The sequence below is a fragment of the Dama dama genome, chromosome 25 (assembly GCF_033118175.1).
Source record: "Dama dama isolate Ldn47 chromosome 25, ASM3311817v1, whole genome shotgun sequence".
NCBI lineage: Eukaryota > Metazoa > Chordata > Mammalia > Artiodactyla > Cervidae > Dama > Dama dama.
The window spans coordinates 36,183,969-36,209,187 of NC_083705.1; the positions used below are offsets into that span (position 1 = coordinate 36,183,969).

General features: G+C 40.9%; 1 protein-coding gene across 3 annotated transcripts in view; it reads right to left on the reverse strand.

Moving 5' to 3' along the window:
- The window catches only part of PARP8 (poly(ADP-ribose) polymerase family member 8), a 190,959-nt gene extending 166,593 nt beyond the window's left edge, over nt 1-24,366 (reverse strand). Inside the window, exons 1-3 of one of the 3 annotated variants that reach the window (XM_061129822.1) lie at nt 24,202-24,366; nt 23,054-23,155; nt 22,051-22,105 (exon numbers count right to left, since the gene is read on the reverse strand). In XM_061129822.1, coding sequence (XP_060985805.1) covers nt 22,051-22,105; nt 23,054-23,155; nt 24,202-24,232 — 188 coding nt within the window. In that variant the 5' untranslated portion in view covers nt 24,233-24,366. Of the gene's footprint in view, nt 1-22,050; nt 22,106-23,053; nt 23,156-23,242; nt 23,535-24,201 lie in introns of those variants that run through there. The other 2 variants (XM_061129821.1, XM_061129820.1) reach the window with 2 other exon arrangements.
- Nucleotides 24,367-25,219: the final 853 nt, after the last annotated feature.

Below are 25,219 nucleotides of genomic sequence, written 5' to 3' on the forward strand. Positions count from 1 at the left end.
GATGAAATTTGTCCAAGATCACCAAAGCAATCATTTTCTTGTTTGAGTGCCTTGAGCCACAGCTCAACCAATAATATATCAAAACATTCTTAATTTTCTGAACTGACAAAGCTATATAATAAAAGGAATAAAATAACATAACAACTCATCATACATAAGTGGTTTTCTTTCAATAAAGAATTTAAATGCTACTTGAAGAGTCAAGCTAGAGTTAACTTCTAGGCATTATATAAATATTAATTTAGAACTTTCATAATTACAATGTAATTATGATGAGATGAGAATTATTTGAGTTTTAATTTCCATCATTATTAGTTTTAAAGTATTAATAAATATTTTAAGCCATACATGTGAGTTTGAAATCACATCAATAATATAAAATCAAGTAAACTGTAGAATATTAACTAAAAGAATAAAATATTTACCAATCATTATTGCCACCCTCTGCACTGGAAAGACCTGGTTCATTATGATATATTCTGACCTGTTTCCTGTGAAGTCTCTTCTTCTGCAATGCCTGCTCACCAGGGATCTTTGAGGTTTGTTGCAAAACTACTGTTAGTGACTACAGAAGCCTGCCCCAAGCACACTCAAACCAAGCAGAGTCTTCTGTTTGTAAAGAGTTGTGTGTGAGAATGAACTAGTCTCACACAGCATAGAACATTTATTTGTTGAAGATAAATCCAATTGTTCTGTGGCTTTTCCAAGGCCAAACAGGAAGACACATCACAAAATGAAAAAACTCTCTCTGGTGAACTTTGTGGTAGTCACACCAACAACATCTATTCGTTTTTTTCCCAGAAATATTCCCACTGTCCATGACCGTATTGTATCTTTCTCAGGGTAGCTAATTTGACACCCAACTCTAGCAATGAGACATGGAATGCAGGCCCAAAATAATCAGCTTCTGAAAGCATCTCCCCTGTTTAGATACAGGAAAGGAAAAACCACTGGAGTGGTCTGCAGCTGTCTTGCAATCCCTGGAGGAAGTGACACGTACTAGCTGACACAGAAGACAACAGTCAACTTTGGAAAAAAACCAAGTAGTTGAAGACATTGATAAACTCCGATTAATCAACCCATAAACTCAATTTTTCACTGATTCTGGAGTGAAATAATCAAGAAAAATCTTTTATTTCAGCCAACTGAGTTGAATATTCCATTATTAGCAAATGAAGGCATCTTGACATACACAAATGTCAAGACACGCAGCTTGTGTGTGTTCCATGCTCCAAGAATGATCATCACATTCCAGAAATCCTGGTGTGCTTATCCCTATTCTCTAATCAACTACAAATAACACTTTATGTGCAAAAAAAAAAAAAAAGAAGAAGAAGAAATGTCATAAAATCTGCATTTTCTGTAAAAGGGGCCTATAGTCTAGGCTTATCTTATAGGTTATAAGTGGGACAGCAGAAGCCACAGAGATGTTGAATGATTTGATCTGCATGAGAATGGAGCTGCAGCAGAACCACAGGACCCCTGAGTGCCCTGTAAGCACACCACCTACAGAGAGACTTCACCCACCTCCTGCTTCTGGGAAAAGAACAGGAGGCAGAAATAGAAAAATATGTCATTTGTTACACTTACTAAACTCCTTGCTTTCAAAGTAGCCAAAGTGAAAAAACCATTTTTAAAAACCCAGGCTATAAATATGGAAGTCAAGTGAGTCCTGGAAATCACTCCTGACACTGGCTCCAAATAACATTAGGTTAGCCCCAAAATATCCTCATAAGGTTTCTGATAGGCTCATGTAATTGAAGCAGAAGTTGGACGCTGGTGCTCTGTCAAGACTACATTTAGGCATTTTATCATTTTTATAACATTACGTAAGATGAAGAGAAATAGAATATATGAATATATATAAAACTTTAGTTGTCACTTATCGTTATTCTTCATCCAGTATTTTTTCATCCCTGCCCAGGACATCATCACAGCTCTGTTATTTGGCAGTGACAAAGGTTACTGATTCCAGCACTATTTTCCTTCTCCAAAAACACAAACCTAAATTGAGAAATAATCAAGGAGAGAAATTCCCTTCTCTTCTCTACTCTTTCAGGAAGGAGAGTCTTTATGTCTTTTCAAACCCAAAGGAGAGAACCAGGCACATATTACAGATTTATCTACTTTCACTTGCTCAGACTGAAATGAACGACTAACACTTTCAGGCTGGTAGTCAAAATTGTTCACTCATTATTCAGTGAACTTCAAGAACCAATTAGCTATAAAAGTCATCTAAGCTAGGACACCTTCATCAGCCGTTTTGCAAAATAGTGTGCATTTTTCTACTAAAATAAATTACAAATGCTTATTGGAAATGTCTAAATTTTTGTCTTTGGTAATTAACATATGTTTTAATTCAAGCTGTAGATTAATTTATGCTTCTTTAATGCTAATTAAAGAACATGAATAGTAGAGACTTTCTTTTTTTAAATTCTACTTAGCAATATTTTCACAAATACGAATATGTGGTTAAAATTATTCTCAGCGTGCCATCTAAAATATGACCTATATTTTTTAGTGGAAGAAGTATTATATGAGGGGTCTATTTTGATTTACTATTATAATTTGTGCTTTTCTGTAAGAAAAAGGCATCCACACAGCAATGATTATAATATAGAAAAATGTATATGTTGTGCTTCTCTTACAGTAGAAGGTAGAGCAGTTCTAAATTTAGAAGAAAAAAGTGAATTTACAAAGTAAAAATATGTATCAGTGAAGTTAGTCTTCACTAATTATTAAGATTAATTATTGCTGAGACTGGCAATGTTATGTCCCTGCACCATTAATCATATTAGAATGGAAATGTTTAAAATAAACTATGAACACAATACATAATGAGGGCAGAAGCCACACTCATCATTCATCTTTATATTCCCAGTTAGAACACCTTGCTCTAGTGTCTTCATTGTAACTGATATTCAACAAATATTTGCAAAATGAATGAATAAGGAATGAATGATGAGAAAATAACACATAGCCCCTCTGCCTCCTGGGGGTTCAATACACTACTTTCTTTTAAATTTAATTAATCCTCAATGTCCTTGTAAAATAGCCAAAGGGGAAGTGTACTTGCATTACATGTGAAATTGATGGAATCTATGAGAAGGGTTAAACCTCTTCCTCAAAGTAAATAAAGCATTCACACTCTGTATAGCACCAGGGTATTTAAATCATTTCCTAGGTGGAAGGCTTTCAATTTGATCCCCTGCGGCATAAACCACAGGAATTCTCCTCAATCTCTTCAAAATAAATCCCTGGGATCCCTGAGCTCAGCTGCTAATCCATCCTCTCTACTATTCATTCTCTTGCTTTTAAAGTTCCTTAAGTTCCTTTTCATTCCCTCCCCCTCCAAATCCACAAAATTTCCAGGTCAGCCCTAATTTGAAGCATTTCATCTTGCCTTCCCCAAATGTACTCACACTTGGACCATACGTTTCGATGTTCAGAAAAAAAAAAGGTCATCATACCCATATGAGATCAAGAAAAATAGTTTACCAACATTTGAAAGTAACTGCTCTCTGTTCACCTCTGCTGATCCACAGCTAAGCAAGTAGTAGGATATAAATATAACTTATCTTCACTATTCATGAGGATACTACTCATGAATTAAAAGTCTGACACAACATTTACATGACCTCATTTTGAAAATTTAAAATAGCATAAGGCCTCTAGGCTTAATTTTATCACAGAAAGATTAAAGAGACACAAGCAAGCAGAGATTGTCTCTGCTGTGGGACAGTGGCAAGTTCTCTTAACTTAAAACATCTGATATTAAAAATGCCAAACTTCTATGTGTCTGCAGTAATAAGGTGATTATCACACTGAACACCATTTATGTACTTTCTCTCTAGCAAGTAGAACTAATATTAACACATGGACTGAAAATGTTAAGCGACTATAAATAAGCCCAAATGATTTTATTAAAATTTACCTTCGCAAAATGTTACTCTCAAATTCTTGGTAGAAAAACTTCTTATTCATATTAAAATACAATGAAGAAATTATAAGGAAAGGAAGTAGCATCAAATGTTATTCCCTATACTACCTCCCCTTGCTGTGTATTCAATTATGCTTAGTTCAGACCTGGATTTCTCCACTCAGGAGAAGTACAGAACATAGCTACTTGGGAAAACAAATTTCTAAGGCACAGCCTCACTCAAACAACAAAATTCCAACCATCTATCCATACACTGCCATCTGTCAACAGGACAATGATAACAGGCGCAACATTTACACTGCTTCGAGTTGTTGTTCAGTCACTAAGTTGTGTTCAACTCTTTGAGACCCCAAGGACTGCAGCACGCCAGCCTCCTCTGTCCTCCTCTGTCACCCGAAGTTTGCTCAAATTCATGTCAGTGATGCTATCTAACCAACTCACCCTCTGCTTTGTAGCAAAAGCTGCAGGTGTGAGCATATGAAACAGTGATAACCATGAAACTAAACACAGAAGAAAACAAAACATACAGAATCGTTTTAAACTATCAAAAAGTATGTCATAAAATATGTCCTTATGTTCCCTCTGGTCCCTGAACAAAGTCTGTGCCATTTTAGACAGGATTCTAACAAGCATGGTTATTTGGATTCCAATCACATCATATTCAAAAAGAAGAAACTGAAGAAGAACTGGGTGTGGGGAGACAGAGTACAGAAAGTGGGAGATTCAGGATCGGAATGTTCCTCCACCAGGTCACAGTAACTACAGGAATAGCTCTCCCTTAATAATCACACTATATCATTTGCTTTTTTACTTATTAGTCCTTGAACTCACAGACTTTCAACTTTAGGTTGAAAGAAACTCTCTTGTGATTCTTGAGTCTCCTCCATAACTTCAAAATGAGGACTTTAATCCTGTTTTCAATAAACTACTTCACAAGTAGCTGAAACTGAAATTAAATTTCATAATATGAGGCTCTTAGACAATTTGAGCTGTAAGAATAATGAACCTGTAAATTTGCTGCTCTAGATATCAAAGAGGAATATTCACCCTCCTTTTCAGCCACCCAATGCTAATAATCCCTCTGATTTTAAGTAAACAGGATCTAGAAGAGGCTTATAAGTGACTACACACATCCACGATGGTAACCTGACTTTTGCCTCATAAATCAGCAACCCAACAGCTCTTCAAGAATGAATAACTGGATTCAAAGCTAAACTCACTTAATTTTTAGCCACAAAAAAAAAAGAAAGAAAGAAAGAAAAGAAAAACTTAGATATTGAAAGAAAAAATCTCAATGCTTAATTGTATTTTACTGAAGCTATTTTTTTAAATGAAACAAAAGAACACTTAGGTATGTCGTTAAATTCTTGTCATTTAAAATGTCAAGGAAAAGTAGCATTTTCAAACAGGATAGGATGCATTTGATTCTTATTATCTCTGGTAATATACATTCTTTAAAGCTGGAATGAAAACTCACTCATACCTTATTATTAGGGAAACTATCTATGTAAATTAACTTTTAAGAAAAACTAGGGTTGGGCTTCCCTGGTGTCTCAGTGGTAAAGAATACGCCTACCAGTGTAAGAGACACAGGTTCGATCCCTGGTCCAGGACGACCCTACGTACTACACAGCAACTAAGCCCATGTACCACACGTGTGGAGTCTGCGCTGTGAAGCTCAGGAGCCTCAACTGCTGAGCCCATGAGCCACAACTACTGAAGTCCGTGCCCCTGAGAGCCTGTGCTCGAAAACAAAAGAACCCACTGCGATGAGAAGCACGCGCACCACAACTAGAGAAAGGCCTGTGCAGCAACAAAGACCAAACACAGCCAAAAATAAACCAATAATTTAAAAAAGAAAACTAGGGTCTATCTTTTGAATTCACAAAAGAGATAAAACTCAGCATTTCATAAAATTTCAACCATCTGCAAAATTTCTAATACACTTAAGTAATCCATGTGCTTTTCAGTAGGGTATCAAAAATAACTTTTGCTTGCTTCTTTGAATGGCGACGCATGGCTTTTATGAAAATCAAGCATGCCCTTAGGTCCTAACAAAGGACACGGGACAGATGGATTTGTACCAAATATATCAAGATTTCATTTTTATTTATATCTGATTTTGCAGTTCTGCCCTCTTACCACATACATGGCTTCCAACATCACTTAGGAGCTAACCCTTAGAAAGAGGAAGCTTGAGTTAGTGGAATATGGAAGGCATGTGAAAGTGAAACATATTTTATGAGGCAGTGATGTTTTTCTTCAGAGTGCAGTTAATCAATACACTTAAGCAAGTTTCAGGGGGGAAAAATCATCTAATTTTATCTGCCAATTGGTATCTCCTTTAAGAAAATAAATTTCCCCATGTTTTAACTGTGATAATAGTTGCTCTTAAAAAACTGCAGATTTCTGCATGCAAAATGTATACTGAAATAGACATGCACACAGAGAGAAGCGGACAGAGTGAATGGAGGAGCAGCAAGAATACAGATGGTTTACAAAGGATCTCTGTGTTCATTCACCCTTCCCGTTCACCACTTTGCCTGGCATATCAGCTCCAAGAGTCTTGAGTGCACGCATGCATACTCAGTCATTCAGTTGTGTTCCACGTTTTGCAACATTTTGGACTGGAGCCCGCCAAGCTCCTCTGTCCATGGGATTTTCCAGGCAGGAATACTGGGCTGGGTTGCCATTTCCTCCTCCAGGGGATCTCCCCGACCCAGGGATCATACCTGCGTCTCCTGCACTGCCAGTGGATTCTTTATGGCTGAGCCATCCAGGAAGCCCTAACAGCCTTGAGAGTCATTGCCCAAAAATAAAATAATAAAACAGCGCATAGTGTGTGGGAAGCAGGCGGGAGGGTGCTGTGAAAAATAAGAACAAGGGGCACTGATGCAGGGTAATGTAGGAGATGGAGGTAGTCAGCCTAGTGATGAATATTTGGTCCCTAAATTAGCCTCTCTACAAAATCTGAAAAATCCCTTCATTACATTGCTTCAAATTAATTTAAATTATCAAACAGCTACTTTAATTAAGCATGTTAATGTCTAGGCTATCAGAATGCATAAAGTTATTCCAGTCGCCTGTATCTTCCAACAGCTTCTCCAGCATGTAAAGGACATGGGATGAATGAGAAATCTGCTTGGGACCAAAACGTAACAGGCAATTCAGAAGCAGAAATTAGGAATTATTTGCCTATCTCAGATTACTGGCTCAGTAAGTCTTTGTTTTTTTATTGAATTTCCCTGATTATAAGACTCATGTTTCTAACTGAAAATATATATCAAAGAATAAACTTCTTAACTGCTATGTAGGAAGTAGTTGTGACATTTACCTGCCAGTGTTAGCAAGAGAGAACTGAGACCTCAACCGAACATTTCGCCTCATTTGATTGTCAGCCCTGGGTCACTTGTGTTGGAATCACCATGCGCCTATAGCATAAAGCTATGACACAGCCTTAAAATAAAAAAAATTTTTCCCCTATGGAGACAGTCACACTACAGGTCAGACACTGCCAGAAAAGTCAGGGGATACTGCCAAATGTATCAGAATATATGAAGACATTCTAAGGATGGGGGAGGCTGAGACAATAGGGGGGATCTGCCAAGAGAAGGGCTCTGGTAGTGACCCTAAAACACTTTACCTGATTTTCCAGACAAACTACTTAATTTTCACAATTACACAACTCGATGAGAGAAAGGGAAAAAATACAAGGTAAAGCAAATAAGAAACATAGACAAAAGCCTGTCATTTTTCAAATTAAAAGAAAAGGAGGCCTAACTATTCTAAAGTTATAGGTGAAGATGAGGAACCCAGAACTTGGGGAAGGCAAGTCAGTATCACTGGAATACTGCAGTGACATGACAACGGCCAGTGATTCCAGAGAATCTTCAGACTCTAAAAATGACAAAGGTTGACACTTGGACTTTGAGACACCGAAGAAAAAAAGAATAGCATGCAGTTATATATGTGAGAATATGCTATGGCTATCTTTTTAACTTTGGTGTATACTTAATACAATTTTTACTAGAAGTTGCTATTCAATGATAGTACACCTTGCAAATTAATGCCTTCCTAAATTGAGAGAATTTTGTATTTCCAAATCAATCAGGGCAACTGTCCCTCCCAAAATAGGGCATTTCTCCCCTTATTCTGCCAGATCCTGGGGTCCAGACTCCAGGAATTAGCATCGGGTTTATTGCTGTTGTCGTTCAGTCACTAAGTCATGTCTGACTCTTTACAACCCTACAGGCTAAATAGCCTGCCAGGTTCCTCAGTCCATGGAATTCTTCAGGCAAGAATACTGGAGTGGGAGTGGGTTGCCATTTCTTTCTCCAGGGGACCTTTCTGACCCAGGGATCGAACAATCGTCCCCTGCACTGTCAGGGAAAGAATTCTGTACCACTGAGCCACTAGGGAAGCAGAATCAAGGCTAGTCCTATGAATAATTACATCAAGTATTGTCTTCTCTTTCAAGTCTTGAGCTGGACACAGCAGGAAATGGTTAACTCGGGCCTTGGACGTTCAAACCCTGCACACTCCCAGGAAAAGTCTGTCTTTAAGACTGGCCATTGGCCAGTTCCTAGGAAATGAGCTTGGGGCCCTTGGAATGAATCTTCTGCGTGACAAAGGTGTTCCTGTAGGCCTGCGGTCTTGGATTTGCTCAGACAGTTATGCCAACAAATGTGTTTTTGCTTTGTGGCTGGAATCTAAGTAGCTGAGGTCAGTCACAAATGGGCATCATGCCTGTGTTGTGCTGTGTGCTTAGTCGCTTAGTTGTGTCCGATTCTTTGAGACCCCAGGCTCCTCTGTCCATGGGTACTTTTCCAGGCAAGAATACTGGAGTGGGTTGCCATGACTTCCTCATCATGCCTGCGACTGACCCCTAATAAAAGCTCTGGACATCAAGACTCAGGGGAATTTCACTGGTTGGCAATACCCTGCATGTGTTATCACACATCATGGCAGGGGAAATCAAATGTGTCCATGTGACACTACTGACCAGACACTTGGGAACTTCTGCTGGTTTCTCCTGGACTTTGCCCAGTGAGCCTGGGACTTTGGTTGATTTTAATCTGTATCCTTTTGTTAGAATAAAATATAACAGTGAGTTTAACAGCTTTTGAGTCCTGTGATTCCTTCCAGGAAACCACAAAACCGAAAAACAGTCTTCAGGTCTCCCTTCCAAACTTACTGGGCTTCCCTGCTAGTTCAGATGGTAAAGAATCTGCCTGCCAATGCAGCAGACCCAAGTTTGACCCCCGGGTCAGGAAGACCCCCTGGAAAAGGAAATGGTAACCCACTCCAGTATTCTTGCCTGCGATATCCCATGGACAGAGGAGCCTGGCAAGCTACAGTACACAGGGTCGCAAAAAATCAGACACGACTGAACAACTAACAACACACTTTTCCAAACTATTATCTAGTTCAGTCCTCCAAACCCTGCAGGATAACTACTGCCATTTCATAGATGATAAAATCTAGACTTTGAGAGGCTAATTCATTTGACTGGTTGATTAAAATAATCCAAATTAATTGTGCTATACCATGCTGTAATGTTACAGGTTATAAAGAATTGTGAAATAACTATCAGTTAAACTACATTTGCAGTATTTTCTTTGAAAAATATAAAATACAATTTCATAATCTCTGAATATTTAGACTAAAATTAATTTGTAAACACAGTAAAACTTGTAATCATTAGTTTGTGGTGGTTCTAAAAGCTATAATGTGGTACCAAAACTTTTAAAGATTATATGATGCTCCTTGTTTACCTATCCCTCCCCACTAAAAAAAAAATTTCAAAGTAATTCAATTCTCTGTGCCTTCAATCTTTGAGAACCATATGGGGATGTGTGTATGTGAGAGAATGAAATAGGCAGATTATTTTCTTAATGTCTGCAAATGTACTTCAGAATGTTATCTTTGTATGTTGAGAGGGAAAGCTTAAAATGCACTGTCATTTCAGGGTTTTGCAGGTTTGTGCAAATGTGCATGTGTGTGCAAAAGAGAAATGTTTCAAAAATATGTTATGTTTAAGTTCAGTATTCAGCCACAGAAATATCCGATAGCACCAAGTTCTACTTGGTTTTGAGAAATGCACTGGCATTATCAATACTGGATTTCATGGTGACTACAGGCTTTTCTGGAGGCTCTGACGGTAAAGAATCCGCCTCCAATGCAGGAGACCTAGGTTTGATCCCTGGGTTGGGAAGATCCCTTGAAGGAGGGCATGGCAACCCACTACAATATTCTTGTCTGGAGAATCCCCATGTACAGAGGAGCCTGGCGGGCTAAAGTCCATAGTGTCGCAAAGAGTCGGACACGACTGAGCAACTAAACACAATACAGAACATGGTGACTAAAATTCTGGAGGCATAGAAAATTTGTAATAGTTACTGATATCACCTGGAATACAAAATACTTATTATTCAGTACAGTTTTATAATTTCTATTTAAATAAAATTGATTTCTAATTTAAAGCTGATTTTCTTTTACCAAATTAGCTAAATGCTAAAACCATAATACAGGCTACCCATTTCACTTTTGGGCCAAGACACTTTTATTTAGTAAAACTAAATAGCTAATTTTATACTTTCCTGATTTAAATTTATATACCTGTATAATACAAACAGAAATCCTTAAACTTTCTATAGATCTGAATCATAAGTAAGAAAAGTTTTGGCAAGTACCTGCCTTTTTTTCCCTGGCAATTTTTTTAAACGGACTTTTTGTTTTAGAGCAGTTTTAGATTCACAGCAAAACTGAGCAGAATATAGAGATTCCTCATGAAACATGTGTGAAAGTGTTAGTCACTCAGTCACTGCCTGACTTTTTGCAATCCCATGGACTGTAGCCCACCAGGCTCCTCTGTCTATGGGATTCTCCAGGCAAGAATACTGGAGTGGGTAGCCATTCCCTTCTCCAGAGGATTTTTCTGATCCAGGAAACAAATCTGAGTCTCCTGCATCTCAGGTGGATTCTTTACCATATAAGCCACCAGGGAAGTCCAAACATACCCTTGGCACTCAACATAAGCACTGCCCCTCCCATCATCAACATGCCCCACCAGAGCAGCACTTTTATTACTAGTAAGTACCATATACCACACATCATTATTATCCAGAATCTACAGTTTATTTTTAGGGTTCACTCTTCATGTTGTACATTTTATGGATTTACACAAATGCACAATGACATTTATCCACCCATATAGTATCACATGGAACAGTTTCAATATTCTAAAAATTCTCTGTTCTACCTATTTAGCCATTCCTTCTCCATTAACTCCCAGCAACCACTGATCCTTTTACTATCTCCATAGTTTTGTCTCTTCCAGAATGTCATGTAGTTGGAACCACACAGCATGCAGCCCTTCAGACTGGCTTTTTTTACTTAGCAGAATGCACTTACGTTTCCTCCATGTCTTTTTTTTTTGGACTTCGCTGGTAGCTCAGATGGTAAAGCGTCTGCCTACAATGCTGGAGACCCAGGTTCTAGTCCCTGGGTTGGGAAGATCTCCTGGAGAAGGAAATGGTAACCCACTCCAGTATTCTTGACTGGAAAATCCCATGGACAAGCTTGGTAGGCTACAGTCCATGGGGTCACAAAGAGGCAGACACGACTGAGCGACTTCACTTCACTTCATGTCTTTTTATGGCCTGACAGCTCATTTTTTTTAGCACTGAAAAACATTCTACTTTTGTCTGGATATACCACGGTTTATTTATCCATCCACCATGTAAGGACATGTTGGTTATGTCCAGGATTTAGCCATTTTGAGTAAAGTTGCTGCAAACATGTGCAGATTTTCATGTGGACATTCATTATTCAAATCTTTTGGGTAACTACCAAGGAGTGTGACTGCTGAATCACAGGTCAGAGTAGGTTTAGTTTTACAAGAAACTATCTATCTAAACTGTCTTCCAAAGTGCTTGGACCTATGCTTGGCATTCCCAAAGCAATTCCTATTGCTCCACACCTCCAACAGCATTTGGTGCTTTCAGTGATCTGGAGTATTAAGCACCTGAATTCTAAAAGTACGTTTGAAATGTAACATTTCCCAGAAAAATCCAAAGGCTGAAAATGTCAACATTTGTTTTTAAAAAACTCTTGTATGAAACTATTACCCTAAGTAGATTTTTCCCTACCAATTACTTACAGCTAGAAAGAATTTTGTATATATTGGACATCAAGAATTGAGGATACTGGAAATTTTAAATTAATGACATGGGAAGTCAACACAGAAAGCTCAAATGAAATCAAACTAGTATGATTTCAAAATATTAAGTTTAAAATCTTTCTTGGCCAAAGTTTCGTCAGTGGGGGGACAAACTCAGTGAAGAATAAGCAACTCTGATTGAAATCACTTAATCGAAACTCACTGAATTCACTGTTCTAGGCTGGTTTTCCCAGAAGGATCGGCTGATCCAAGAAGAATCAAGAAAGAATGCGGCTTGCAGTGAACTATTCAAACATCTTTCTTCGTTAGCTAAAAATGAAATGGCAACCCACTCCAGTATTCCTGCCTAGGAAATCCCGTGGACAGAGGTGCATGGGGGGCTATCGCCCATGGGGTCGCAAGAGTCAGATAGGACAAAGCAACTAAACACCACCACCAATCACTATAGAAATCACATCCAATTCTGTAGTAATAATAAAGCAATGACTGCTTTTCAGCTGGAGGGCCTGTTTTTTTCCTGCTGCATATCTAGCTGTGGTGCATTTTAATGAGAAAGGATGACTGCACCAGCTTTTATCCAGGAAGCAGATTTTAGCCTTCTGCTTAGGTCTCCCACATGCTAATATGGATGACTTTGTTCTGAAGAAGATCACTGATACGAATACATGTAGATGAATAAATGTATTATCACAATTACAAATTCAATGTTAACATTTTGCACACTAACTTCCAAATGAGAAACCTAGAACTAACTAGATTCTCAGTATGTGTGAGGTTCCACTGAATCACAACAGTAGTTAGTACAGAAAAAAAAAAACACCAAAAGTTAACATGAATCACTTTGAACACAGACCTGACCCTCTGTCCCCAGGAGAGCACTTGAAAGCAGACAATTCATTCTCCACACATATGTTACCACAAGTAACGTGTGTGCATGCTAAGTAATTTCAATCGTGTTCAACTCTTTGCAACCCTATGGACTATAGCTTGCCAGGCTCCTCTGTCCATGGATTCTACAGGCAAGAATACTGGAGTGGGTTGCCATGCCCTCCTCCAGGAGAGTGTCCTGACCCAGAGATTGAATCCTTGTCTCAGGCATATCCTAAATTGACAGGTGGATTCTTTACCACAAGCGCCACCTGGGAAGCCCAAAGTAATGTGTGGCTGCCTAAAGTTTAATGACTGATGCCGTTTAAAGAAGAGAGAGTTTATTTCCAGAGTAGTGTTGAAAAAATTCTCAGAAATGTTTGAAAACTCTTTTAAGTAATTTTCTCATGTGGTCACTGGGAGGCAAATGATTTTACAAAATAGATACCTTCATTGATTTTTTAAATGTAATTTGTCAAAGAAAGAAAACATTTAGATAAATTCTAGTCTTCTCTCACCACCAACTTCTCCCAAAGTATATACTCCATCAAAGATGGTTCACAAAGCTCTACTGCAGTCAGAGCAGCAGAATTTAAGAGGACATAACGAGTCCTTCTGCTACACAGAATCATTATCTATCTCTAACATGTCCTTAAAAGGCTGACTTCTAATCATGTGCCAAAGAGGGCCCTGCTAACTTCAGTGCTTTCATAAAGAAGAATAGATGAGAGCTCTCATCATAAATGACTTCAATACAACTGAGGAGAGAGTGGGCAGCCCAGAGAAATAAGTCCTCATGTAGAAATGTTGGTGGCATGAAACGCCAAGTGCCTTTAACTAAGACTTTCCCTGTCATAAAGCAAGTTCTGTAAAAATGACTGAAAATAAATTCTTCGGGGCTCAATGTGAATCGGCAATTTCCATTTATATTATACTGTTGTTTACTCAAAAACTTTTTAACAAATAGGACTCAGAGTTTGCCACAGTGTTTTCCACAAAACAGCTCTCTTGAGATGTTCCAGATCTGTAATCAAATAAGTCTGAAAAACCCTGAATAGTTAATTCACCTCTTGGGTATGCATAATGCACACTAATATATAAAAGCCTCTAAGAAGACAACCATTAAAATTGTTTAATATTGTTTAACTAAGCATTTCCCAGACATATTTGGCTACATATCTTAACAGCTAATTAAACAGTTTGGGAAATGCTATCACATAGGAAAAATATTATTATCATTTAAGAAATATTAGGAAATACTATACTCTGGGCAGTCTGCTAAAAAGAGTTCTACTTCTTAAAGTACTGATTTTATGTGTGTGACTTATTTTATTCGACTTATCATTGTTTCTTTTATACAGCTCTATCCTTAATAGTAATTTTGGTCTGTTGTTTTCCAATTTTGCCTGATCTTTTTTTTCTGCATAGATATGAAAAAGTCTAGCAAATGTAAACTAGTTATATTAGTCTCTGGCTCAGTTCTCTACTTCAAACACAGTAAATATTTTACAATTAAATCTTGGCAAATAACAACCTGTATTTGTTTTTTAAACAAAACAGTGATGAAAATGCAAATAACTACAGCACTTCAAAGTTGGTTAACAAATCCTAAGAACACTTTCAGGCCACTGGGAAGGTCTTTCCAACCTACATTTCAAAATGTTCAGAAAGAAGCTATCTTGGTTGCTAATTTCAGTATAAGGAAAAATGATCTGACTGCTCAAAGGCTTGCGTGAATGTCTTCCTTTTAAATTTAACACTGAATCATTTGCATCCTCCATTTAATACCAAGAAGGTGTCAGCCACAAACCGGATGTCACCAAGATGCAAATAAACTACAATCGAGACCAGCTGTTGTTGTTATTCAGTAACGGATTGGGACTGATCTATTTTCTCATCCCACACACCCTCCTCAGGTTTCATTTTTGTCTTCTCAATCTCAACTTGTTCCACTCGGGGTCTCCCTCTATCCTCTTCTGTGTGAACACATTACATATTTTCACAGAGGTGCCATTTGTGGTCAAAGGAAAGATGAAATCAATCAGTCTTTGTGATAATAAAAACCATGATCTTGATAGCCAAACCAAGAATATTATGCAACACAGATGTTATCTATCAATAAACCTTGAAGAGCCATATATGCTTAATGCACTGAGTTAATACAAACTGCTGCTAATTAGAGAGATGAGGTCAATAAATAAACAGCAGTGAGTTAGCGTTTGGAAGGCTGAGAAATATATATGAATGGATGGGAAAGGTGGCTCTTTAAAGTCAAGAATGGGAATTAAATTTAATCTAGAGAAAAATCTTGGTTGCATTTGAAAGCTTCTGAGCAGGTAAGTGCTTTGATTAAATAAATGCTGAAAGAGTTCAGGTATAAATGAACTGGATGGGTGAGTAGCTGTTAAATCAAAAGTGACTGACCTAAGTCAAGGTGATCAGGGCCCAGACCAAGTGTAGCCATGGGGAGCGATGAAGGTGCCAACGATGATTTCAAAGTAAGAGCTGGTGGAGCTTAGAAGGTAAAGAAGAAGGTGGGATACCTGAAACCTGAGACTGCAGTTCCCATACAAGGCTCAAATTATGTGAAACTGACCAAGGAAAAGCTGGGAAGAGAAGCTTCTTCAAAGGAGGAAATGTTTGCATGAGTTGGGTTGAACTGCCCAGCACTGAAGTGAGATAATTGAACAGAAAACCTGAAGTATGATCACAATAAAACAAGAATGACAAGTCTTATTAATAAAAACATATTTTGATTAGTCCTTCCTGCGAGCACATGGGAGACAGGATTGCAGAAATTTAGAGAACGAAAAAAAGAAAGGTTACATATCAACAACTTGATTAAAATTCCATACTAAGTCAGTGACAGCTGTCTTAGAGCAATACTTATCTACTATAGCACAATCCACCCAAAAGCAAATGTGTGCAGAGAATTACAAAATATTTTTCAGACTGATGAAATTTCACTTTTATGCCTTTTTTTTTATCTTTTTTCCCTAATGCTGCTGAAAGAAATGATGGGGAATTTAAATGGATGGGCCCAATATTTGCACAAGAATTCCACAGTCTATGTAGATAAGTTTCCTACCATAACTGCTTAGCACTGGGCTCGGGCACTTACCCTGTCAAGCAATAGATTTTCAGTACTGCCCCTGGCAGACATTCCACCAGCAAAAGCATTCCCTGTCCAAGCTCAAACATTTCCAACTATTCTAGTCACACCAGTCTAACCCATGCCCCTTAAAACCTCACAAAAACATTGACTTACACTGCAGTATATCCCTACTCAGCTTCTTACTAACCATAAACTTATTTAAACTACCCAACAGTTTCTTTAGCTATAAAATGCACAACAGCTGACAAAATACCTATTGGTCTTCTTTGTTGCAAACACAGGATGTAAGGGAGGCAAAAAAGCTTACAGAGAACATGCCCAATAAATATCATTAGCAGTATTATTTTAATCCATGAAATAAATGGAGTTTAATTTTTTAAAAATATATAAGCTTCAATAAAGTTAAACTTGTGTTAAATTGGTGATTACTTTAGGTCAATGGTTTTAAAACTCATTTACCAATGAAACATTTTTCAAAAAAAATGTTATACCGAAACAGAAAGAGCTAAATAGAGCAGCTGTAATTTACAAAGGGATGTGAAAGCCTGGCTCTCACTCATTCAGCTTCCTTCACACTCCCTTCCACCAGTCACCCCAAACCTCCAAGGCAGGTTCCCAGGGCTCCAGCAAACACATTTTTTTAAAAAAACATCATTTGGGGTAATAATTGATATAACCAAAAATTATGGAAAACAAGTCCCCATTGGTAAGAGAAGCATTCTCATTTTTTTATTTTCTTAAAAAAAATGATCATTCTTTTCATTCTGACACCTTCAGGAGCTCTTGAAGGTTTCAAAATAATTACATATTTCAAAATTTTAGAATGAACATGTACTTCTTGCATAGTGAAAACTGATTAATCTTTTTTGAGATGCTGGAATTACTTCTCCACCCTCCCAGTTCCCCAACTCCTGGACACACACGAACATACCTCCTTTCGAAGAAACTCAAAAGAAAACAAATGTACTTTAGCAGTCAACTGGATTGCCTCTTTCCATAACATCCCATGAGTAAAGGACTATGCAATGGGAGCCCCGGTAGATTAGGATCCCCAGAAGATGTGGTCGACCACCAGAGTGGTGTTGATTTTGATTTGAATTAAATACTTTGAAAAAACCAAACTATCCAGTGTACCACAGTCCCCACAACTCTCTATTATCCTAAGCAACTGCATTATCTGTCTCCTGGAAACATTTGAACAGATCAGAGAATAGGATTTATAACTTGGGTAAGCAACTTCTGGATTCACAAGAAATTCCATTCCTGAGTGACATCACCAGATTGGGGGCTTTTTGAACTATCTGAGTATCCCTCTACCTGGTCATTTGGGTTAGGAAATTGTTTCCCACCAGCCAGAAGACCTGTCAATCTGGGACTTACTTCCCTGATGGGGCAGTGCATAAGAATCCACCTGCCAATGAAGGGGACCCCCGTGTGATCCCTGGCCCGGGAGGACCTCACATGCTGCAGAGCAACTAAGCCCAACGTGCCACAACTACTGAGCCTGCACTCCAGAGCCCAGGAGTCACAACCCCTGAGGCCGCATGCGGCAACTACTGAAGTCTGTGCACCTCGGGCCTGTGCTTCACGACAAGAGAAGCCACGGCAACGAGAAACCGGGCACCTCAAGGATGCACGGCGCCACGCTCACCGCAACTAGAGAATGTCTCCGCAAAGCAATGAACACCAGCACAGCCAAAACTGAAATTACTTAATTCAAAAAAGTAACGCTGTCCGTCTACCCATGGACACACAATACAGGGTGTACACCTACAGGCAACTCTGAACATTCCACCAAACATTAAAATTTCTAATTTATTAATAATTTGTAAAATCAATATTAGATTTCTTATCATGCACACCCTTGATTGGAAAATTCCTCATTCAATACATATTTCTTTACCCTCATATCCTTTCTAAAGGAAAGATATTAATGTTATATTCTTGGGTGAAAAACAGCGAGGTCTCGAGAGGATAATAACAGTCTTTAGATGTGTACATTTTATATGCAGACACATAAAAACTCTGAGAGAATAAATTCTAATGTTAATAGAAGATGGAGAAATCATGTGTTTTTTAATTTAATTTTTGACATTTTTTTTTTCTTTCTTTTTTTTTTTTTTAACAATCAACATTTAAAACCTCAGGTATATCGTCACAATACCTTCGCTGCTAAAAGCTCAGTCAGGGAATCCTACCGGGGTCCGTGAGCAGGCTCGTTCAGGGCTCCCCCTACTCTCTATCTTTAACCTCTGGCCCCAAGAACTCAGCCTGCTTCCCCAGCCTCTCGGCAGCTGTCACCACTTGCTGGCCCCTTCTGCTTCTTCTACCACTGACTATACAAGTGACTGCAAGCGAGGAGAAGGTCAAGAGCCCCACATCCCTGTGGTCTTAAGTTTATTACCAACCAATAAGGGAGAAAGAAGACAGTAAACAAACAGCATGACAAAGTACAGGGAAGGAATGAATTTGCATCAGCTTACAAACTGTACACAGTGGAGGCTCCTGGTTTGTAGTTTTTAGCACACACATGAAATTGCGAGGCAGCATTCAGGAGGAGCCTACAGCAGGCCCAGGACTGCTGACGGCTGGAGTTCTTCCCAGGAGGCCAGGAATCAGAAGCATTGTAAGGATCAGTGCTACAATGCATTAACCTTGCCCAATATATATATACCCCAAGTTTTCAAGCATATGTAGATTGCATTAATAATCAATTCTTAACATTTAACACTTCATTTCTCATTATTTCTAAATCAAAGGATGCTAAAACTACAACTCTCAGGTAAACGTCTGCATCATTTTTTTGATGTTCAAGAGTCTCGAGATTGCTCAGAGAGGCTGGGAACACTAGTGTACAGAAAGGAGGACAGGTCTCAGAACTGTGACAGAGCAGGCTTTACATGGCAGCTCCATCATTAACTGAGCAAATCTGAGCCGGGTCTCTAAACTCTCTGAGCCTCAAGTTTCCAAATACAAAGGTGAGGATATTAATAATTCCATGAACTTTCCCATGAGGGAAAACCGAGTGAACCCAGTCCTGTAGCTGACCATCTGCTCCCCTTCAAACCTCACCTGAAGTCCACACAGATAGAAGGGCAAATGTAAAAGGCACTCTGCCCCTCTCACAACCTCCAAATGAAAGGCCAACCTACTAGGCCGATGGCCAGCCCTGACACCGGCCTCTTGGCATGTCCTCTTATCCACAGAAACACACACACAAAATTTTCAGTATTATTTTTTTTTTCTGAAGAATAACATATAAGATCAACTTCTGCCTCAGAACAAAGAGTAACTATTCTTGGAGAGTGTCAGAGAGGAAACAGCAGATTAAGTTTTATCTACAACTTGAATTGAAAATTATTCTTGAAATCATGTCTCGAACATAAACGTTTTCAATGGCTTAGATGAAATGATAGCACAATATAATTCAAGATAAACACAGACTATCTCTCCAGAAGATCTCCACCTCCAAGAAAATAAGTCTAGTTTACACGAAATGACTGAGGACCGAGGAACTGATGCTTTCGAATTGTGGTGCTGGAGAAGACTCTTGAGAGTCTCTTGGACAGCAAGGAGATCAAACCAGTCAATCTGAAAGGAATCAACCCTGAATATTCATTGGAAGGACTGATGCTGAAGTTGAAGCTCTAAGACTCTGGCCACCTGATGTGAAGAGTCGACTCACTAGAAAAGACCTTGATGCTGGGAAATACTGAAGGCAGGAGGAGATGTGGGTGACAGATGCTGGGAAAGATTGAGGGCAGGAGAAGAGGGTGACAGAGGATGAGATGGCTGGATGGCATCACCAACTGAATGGACATGAGTTTGATAGTGAAGGACAGGGGAGCCTGCCACGGGGTCGCAAAGAATTGAACAGGACTTAGGGACTGAATAACAACAATCCGAAATGACACTATCAACTGAATATAATAAGTTGATGAGCATTTTAAATCAAAACAAAGGATTCTTTCATTTTTAAATGTCCGATTGACACATAGCAATGAGAAATACATAACAAGTATCAAACTCTAATACAGACAATGTAGTTCATGAAAACAATTTTTTTCTTTCAGAAAATTTATTTTCTTCCATTAGCTACAAACCCACAAAGGGGTAATATTAAATATATTATCATTACAGTACTAAAACAATCTTTTATACATTTGTTTATAGAGCAAGCTTTTAGAAAGACAAAGCAATCACATCAACAATTCATAACAATCTTTAAAAAGCAAGCTGTTCCACATTACATATGCAAGTGAACCATTATTTAAATCAGGAAGCAAGGAAAAAACTGTCCTTTAGGAGGATAACATAGAGAAGGAAACATCTCTTACTTTAAGAGCAGCCATGGTGTTTGTTCCTACACTGAAAACTGATGTTATCTCAGTTAATTATCCCTCCCAATCTCCAGGCCTTGCTCCTGGAGGCAGTTACAACTTCTCCACCTCTTGCTGTGTTAACACTAGTTCAGTAATTTCCTGATAAAGAATCTTAGCGCAAACAGATCTTAATGATTAACTGTAAGGTTCATCCCCTTTTGTACAGATAAGTAAACTGAGGCCAAAACAAGTATCTTACTGTTAATAATAAAGCTAATTAGCTGAAAACCCTACCCAGGGCTTTCCCAGTCCACACCTCTCATGAGAACAACTGTGAAACGGACAATTCAAGCAGGTATCAACCCAGAAGCACGGGGAATGTTTTCAGCGGGCCACATAGCATATTTTTAACTATTAAAACAATTCAAGAGGTTATTAGTCATACACCAGCATCCTTCAGATAGTAAGTGTAGGAACAGCGTAAATTTACCTGAATCTCTTCTAATGTATTCTTTTTATTCAAAAATGACAGTACTATAGAAAATTTAGAAATACTGTAATTTCAATAAAGTCCATACTACATATGTTATATTTTCAACTAGTATATCAAATCAATATACCAATCCTGACACTTAGGTACACTGTGCCTATGGGAAATGTGATAACTATTTCAATGCAAGCTTTTTTGAAATGTACACTGCAATACATATCCTAAGCATTTTTAAGATTCACATTAATTCCAAGCTTTTAAAAAATGTATTTACAGAAGAAAGCTTCTTTTGCAATTTATATGTTCCTAAATGTTTCCATTAGCTAAAAGATATTTTGGAATATGATCAAACCGTATTGAATGTCAGGTTCTAACAGCAAAGCTAAATCTCTGACAGTTCTCAGATGTGGCCACTGCTTTTAAACCACTGTGTCCCCAAAGGTCTAACAGGGTGAAAATTCTACCTTAACAAGTGAAGACAGCAAGGCCTATTTTAATGGTTTAATTTCATCTCTAAGTAGTAAACACAAAATTGGATTTGGGCTTACTTCACACTGCTAACAACTTAGTATTAACAGATGCATCTCCCATTCTTCCTCCTCAAGAAAGAAGTTTACACATTCCAGCTACATATAACTTCCAAATTCTTTCTAACTATGAAAACCAAAATAGGACTCCTTTAAAAAAAAAAAAAAGATGGAGAATTGGCAGACTACATGTTTATGTCAACCTACAAAAAACATAGAAACGTGCAGCCCCAGCTCACCAGAAAAATCACATGTGACCAAACTATTCTGTGATATCTTATGTCTTTTATGCTCAATATCCTGGTTTTGCATTCGCCTGTGGCAATCCCTAAAGGCTCAAGAGCTAGGTACTTCTGTAGAACACCTTTAGCACGAAGAGTGTGAGAGCTCTGTTGTTGGCCCGTGGCGTGATCTTAGAAACACCTGGATCAAACCTATTTATTTCCCCTCTGCTATTTAAAATCGAGAGACCTCAGGCTTGGGACGTGGCTAAACGACAACAACATGAGAAGAAGAAGAAAAAAACACCCGAACACGGAACACGCTAAGAACAAAGGAAACACCAGCCTGTGAACAGGAAATGAAGCAACTCTATACACATAAATACCTTTTGGGGCCGCCAACGTAGGTGAAAGTAAAGGTGGAGTCTGAGTATCTGAAATCTGAAACGAAAAGTCTTGTTAAAAGCTACCCCCCGGAGTGGATTTTTAACCCTGGTCCTGACTCGGCTCCCTTATTTCTTTGATGGAGCCAAGGGGAGGCCTGGCTAGGCGGGAGGCGAGAGCTGGAGAGCCCCGAGTTCCCCTCTCCGAGCGGTGCGGGAGGGGATGCTGCGCACCCCGAGCCGGGTGCCGCGCGTGGCCGCCCCCCGCAACAAGTGCCGGGTGCCATGGCAACGGCGGGAATTTCCCGGTCCGGGCGGCCGGAAGCGGCCCCCGCCGAGCTCGCGGCTGGGGGAGCAAAATCCTGTCCCCCTCCAGGGGGAGCAAAATGGACGAAAGACGACCCCCAAGCAGAGGCTTGGGGCGCCTTAGGGACCTAGGGCATCTCTTCTCTTTCCGGGGCATGACACTGCCAGTCGGAGGTACTAGAGCGAGCCGAAGCGGCCGGAGATCTGCCCAGCGCTGCCCACCGGGGGGCCTCGGCGCCGGGCGCAGCCAGCCAACACCGCGCAGCGCAGCGGGCTCCATTCCCGGCCGCCGCCGCTCAGCCCATTGCGCAAACCCGGCGGGTCCTACCAGCCGCCTGGGTCGCTGCTGCTGAAACCTCGGAGGCGGGATCGGACGCTCCGGGCGTCCACAGGGGACTAAAAATACCATGCTCGGCTCCTTGCCTAGACCCCTGCTGGGACTACCAGGGTTCTGTCCCCAAAGCGGTTGACCGCCCCAGACGGGGGGAGGGGAGAAGGGGAGAGGCTGTTGCCCCCTCCCCCTTTTGGCTCCCGCTCCTGCTGCAGCAGCTGTTGCCAAATGAACCCCAGAATGGGGACGTGCAACCCACCCCCCCATCCCCAGCCACACACCTCGCGGCCAGAAAACTGGGCAAGGGGGTGACGGGCGGGCAGAGGAAGCTGGCGCTGGGTCCGAGGCTCTGGAAAGGCGAGAACTCACCTGCAAACAGGCAGTCCTTCTCAGCTCTGGACTTCTGGATCACGACGTCGATATCCTTCTGAATTCGCTCTTGCCTTGAACACATCCCCATTAAATAAATCCCTGGAAAAGAAGCAGCCGCTATTTTCCACCCCACCCCACCCCCTCGCACGCTTCCAGCTTTCGTAAATATTCAGTTAAAAATGAAACCTCTGGCCGAGGCAGGGGCTGAAGGCGAAGTGGTTTCGGAAGTGATCCCGGGTGAGAGAGGAGGCGGTGGTGGTGGAGGAGGGGGGGGGGGAGGTCGGCTTTGCATTCCCAGATGTGACCGCCCAGCTGCTGCTCGCCGCTGCTGGATTCCAATTTCTTCCCCTCCTGACAATGGATGGTGATGACACCGACTCTCACTTTCTCCCTCCCCCCGCCAGGACCAACGGCCGTGGGGGGGCCGAGGGTGCTGGAGACGGCCGGAGAGCGATCACCGGCCGGGCGGCGGGCGCCGGCGAGGGGCGAGCCCCGCTCCGCCTCACGCGCGCACACCCCTCGCGGCCCGCACGCCGGCCTTCCACACCCGCGCACACTCGCGCCCGCGGGCGGCGGCGGCGGCGGCGGCGGCCGTGCCGAGGCTGCTGCAGCGCCGCCGCCCGCCGACCCTCCCGCGCCCGCCGCCCAGTCACCCGGTCCGGGCCGCCCGGGCTTCGCTAGTATCCCCGCCGGCCGAGCGCAGGCTGGATTCCCCAGGCCGGCCGCCGCTCGCGCCGGGGGCTGAGTGGGAATGTCGGTTAGTGAAGACTCCCTGGGGCTCCCAGCCCGCCCCCCCGCGCTCCCCCCTCCCTTCGCGCTTCCACCACTTTTATGAATTCGACTCCACTTTCGGAAGGAATTATGAGTCATATGGAAAACCCAAACCCAAGTGGCTGGAAGCGGGGAAGAGGGGCAAAGCGAAATCGTTCAAAATGGGAAATAAATAAATAAAACGAACAACTCCTTCCTTGTTGTCACATCAGGCAAGATGGAAAAAGCCTTGAAATGACTCCAGACGTACACCCTCCCTTGCCTACACTGCCAGAGTCTTTTTTCTCCCGGATAGAAGTAGTTCAGCCCTTCTGGGGCGCCCTTTAGGAAACACAGCCCCTTTTAAGAGACTTCTTCCACTTGCAGAGACTCACCCGTTCTGCTCTGCTCCGTCTTTCCGTCCATGAAAAATTGGCAGAATCAACTGGCACGTGCCAGGGTCTCCGTCAAGGATCGATATCTGTTTGGCTTGTTTTAAAATGCCACCCCTTTGCCAGTCAGTCAAGAGAAAGCTGCTACAATCCTGTTGTCTTGCTTGGAACTGAGAGAGTGCTCTGAGCCTCACTTTCTGTTCTGCCTGAGGACAACTTGGGCCGAGATAGCTGCCTGCCTCCGTACTCCCGTGTGCCCTAGGGTAGGCTTGTTCATCTTTTCTCCACGGGGACGGTTCCCCTGAGCAGTGCATGTCTCGCCTGGGTCTGCATCCCCAGGGCCTGGTGCAGTGCCTGGAATATAGCGGGGAGGCGGCAATGCTTGCTGTCTGAATGCATGAATGGGTGGTACCTTCAGCCTCTTTACGGATCCTCCAGCTTCAGTGCGCTTCCTTATCACTGTGAGTACCCACGAGTTGTCAAACTGGCTCAGACTCTTCATCAGTCCAGTTCTGATGCTGACAGTGACTATGTGTTCTTTAGGAGAATTAGGAATGGCTGTGGTCTCTTATGGAGTCTTTAGATTCTAGAGAGAGAAAAGCATCCAGAGATCATATGCCCCAACTCCTCTGTCTTGCAGAAAAAAAAACACAAAATGATTTGTTGTACCGCCTGGAATACATCACATTCGTTGTAAATTATAAGAGGAAACATTTGTCTGCATTACTTGGACCACTGCAGTCACTGCTCACCCCTCCCGAGATGCTTCTTGACTAGGGCAGGACAGGTTCAAGTCTTTCTGGGCATGTTGCTTTGTGAAGGCCCCTTGGCCACCAAATGCACTTTCTTCTCTTTCTCATAACACTGGGTATCACGCACACTTCCTCCTGCCATCCTGTGCTCTGAATTCCCGAAAAACTTAACATCTATGAGCTCACAAGAATTAATTTTATAGTCGTCTATCCACCAAGCTTGCATTCCCAAAGTAGTGCCCTTTCCACAAATAAATTTGAAATCGTTT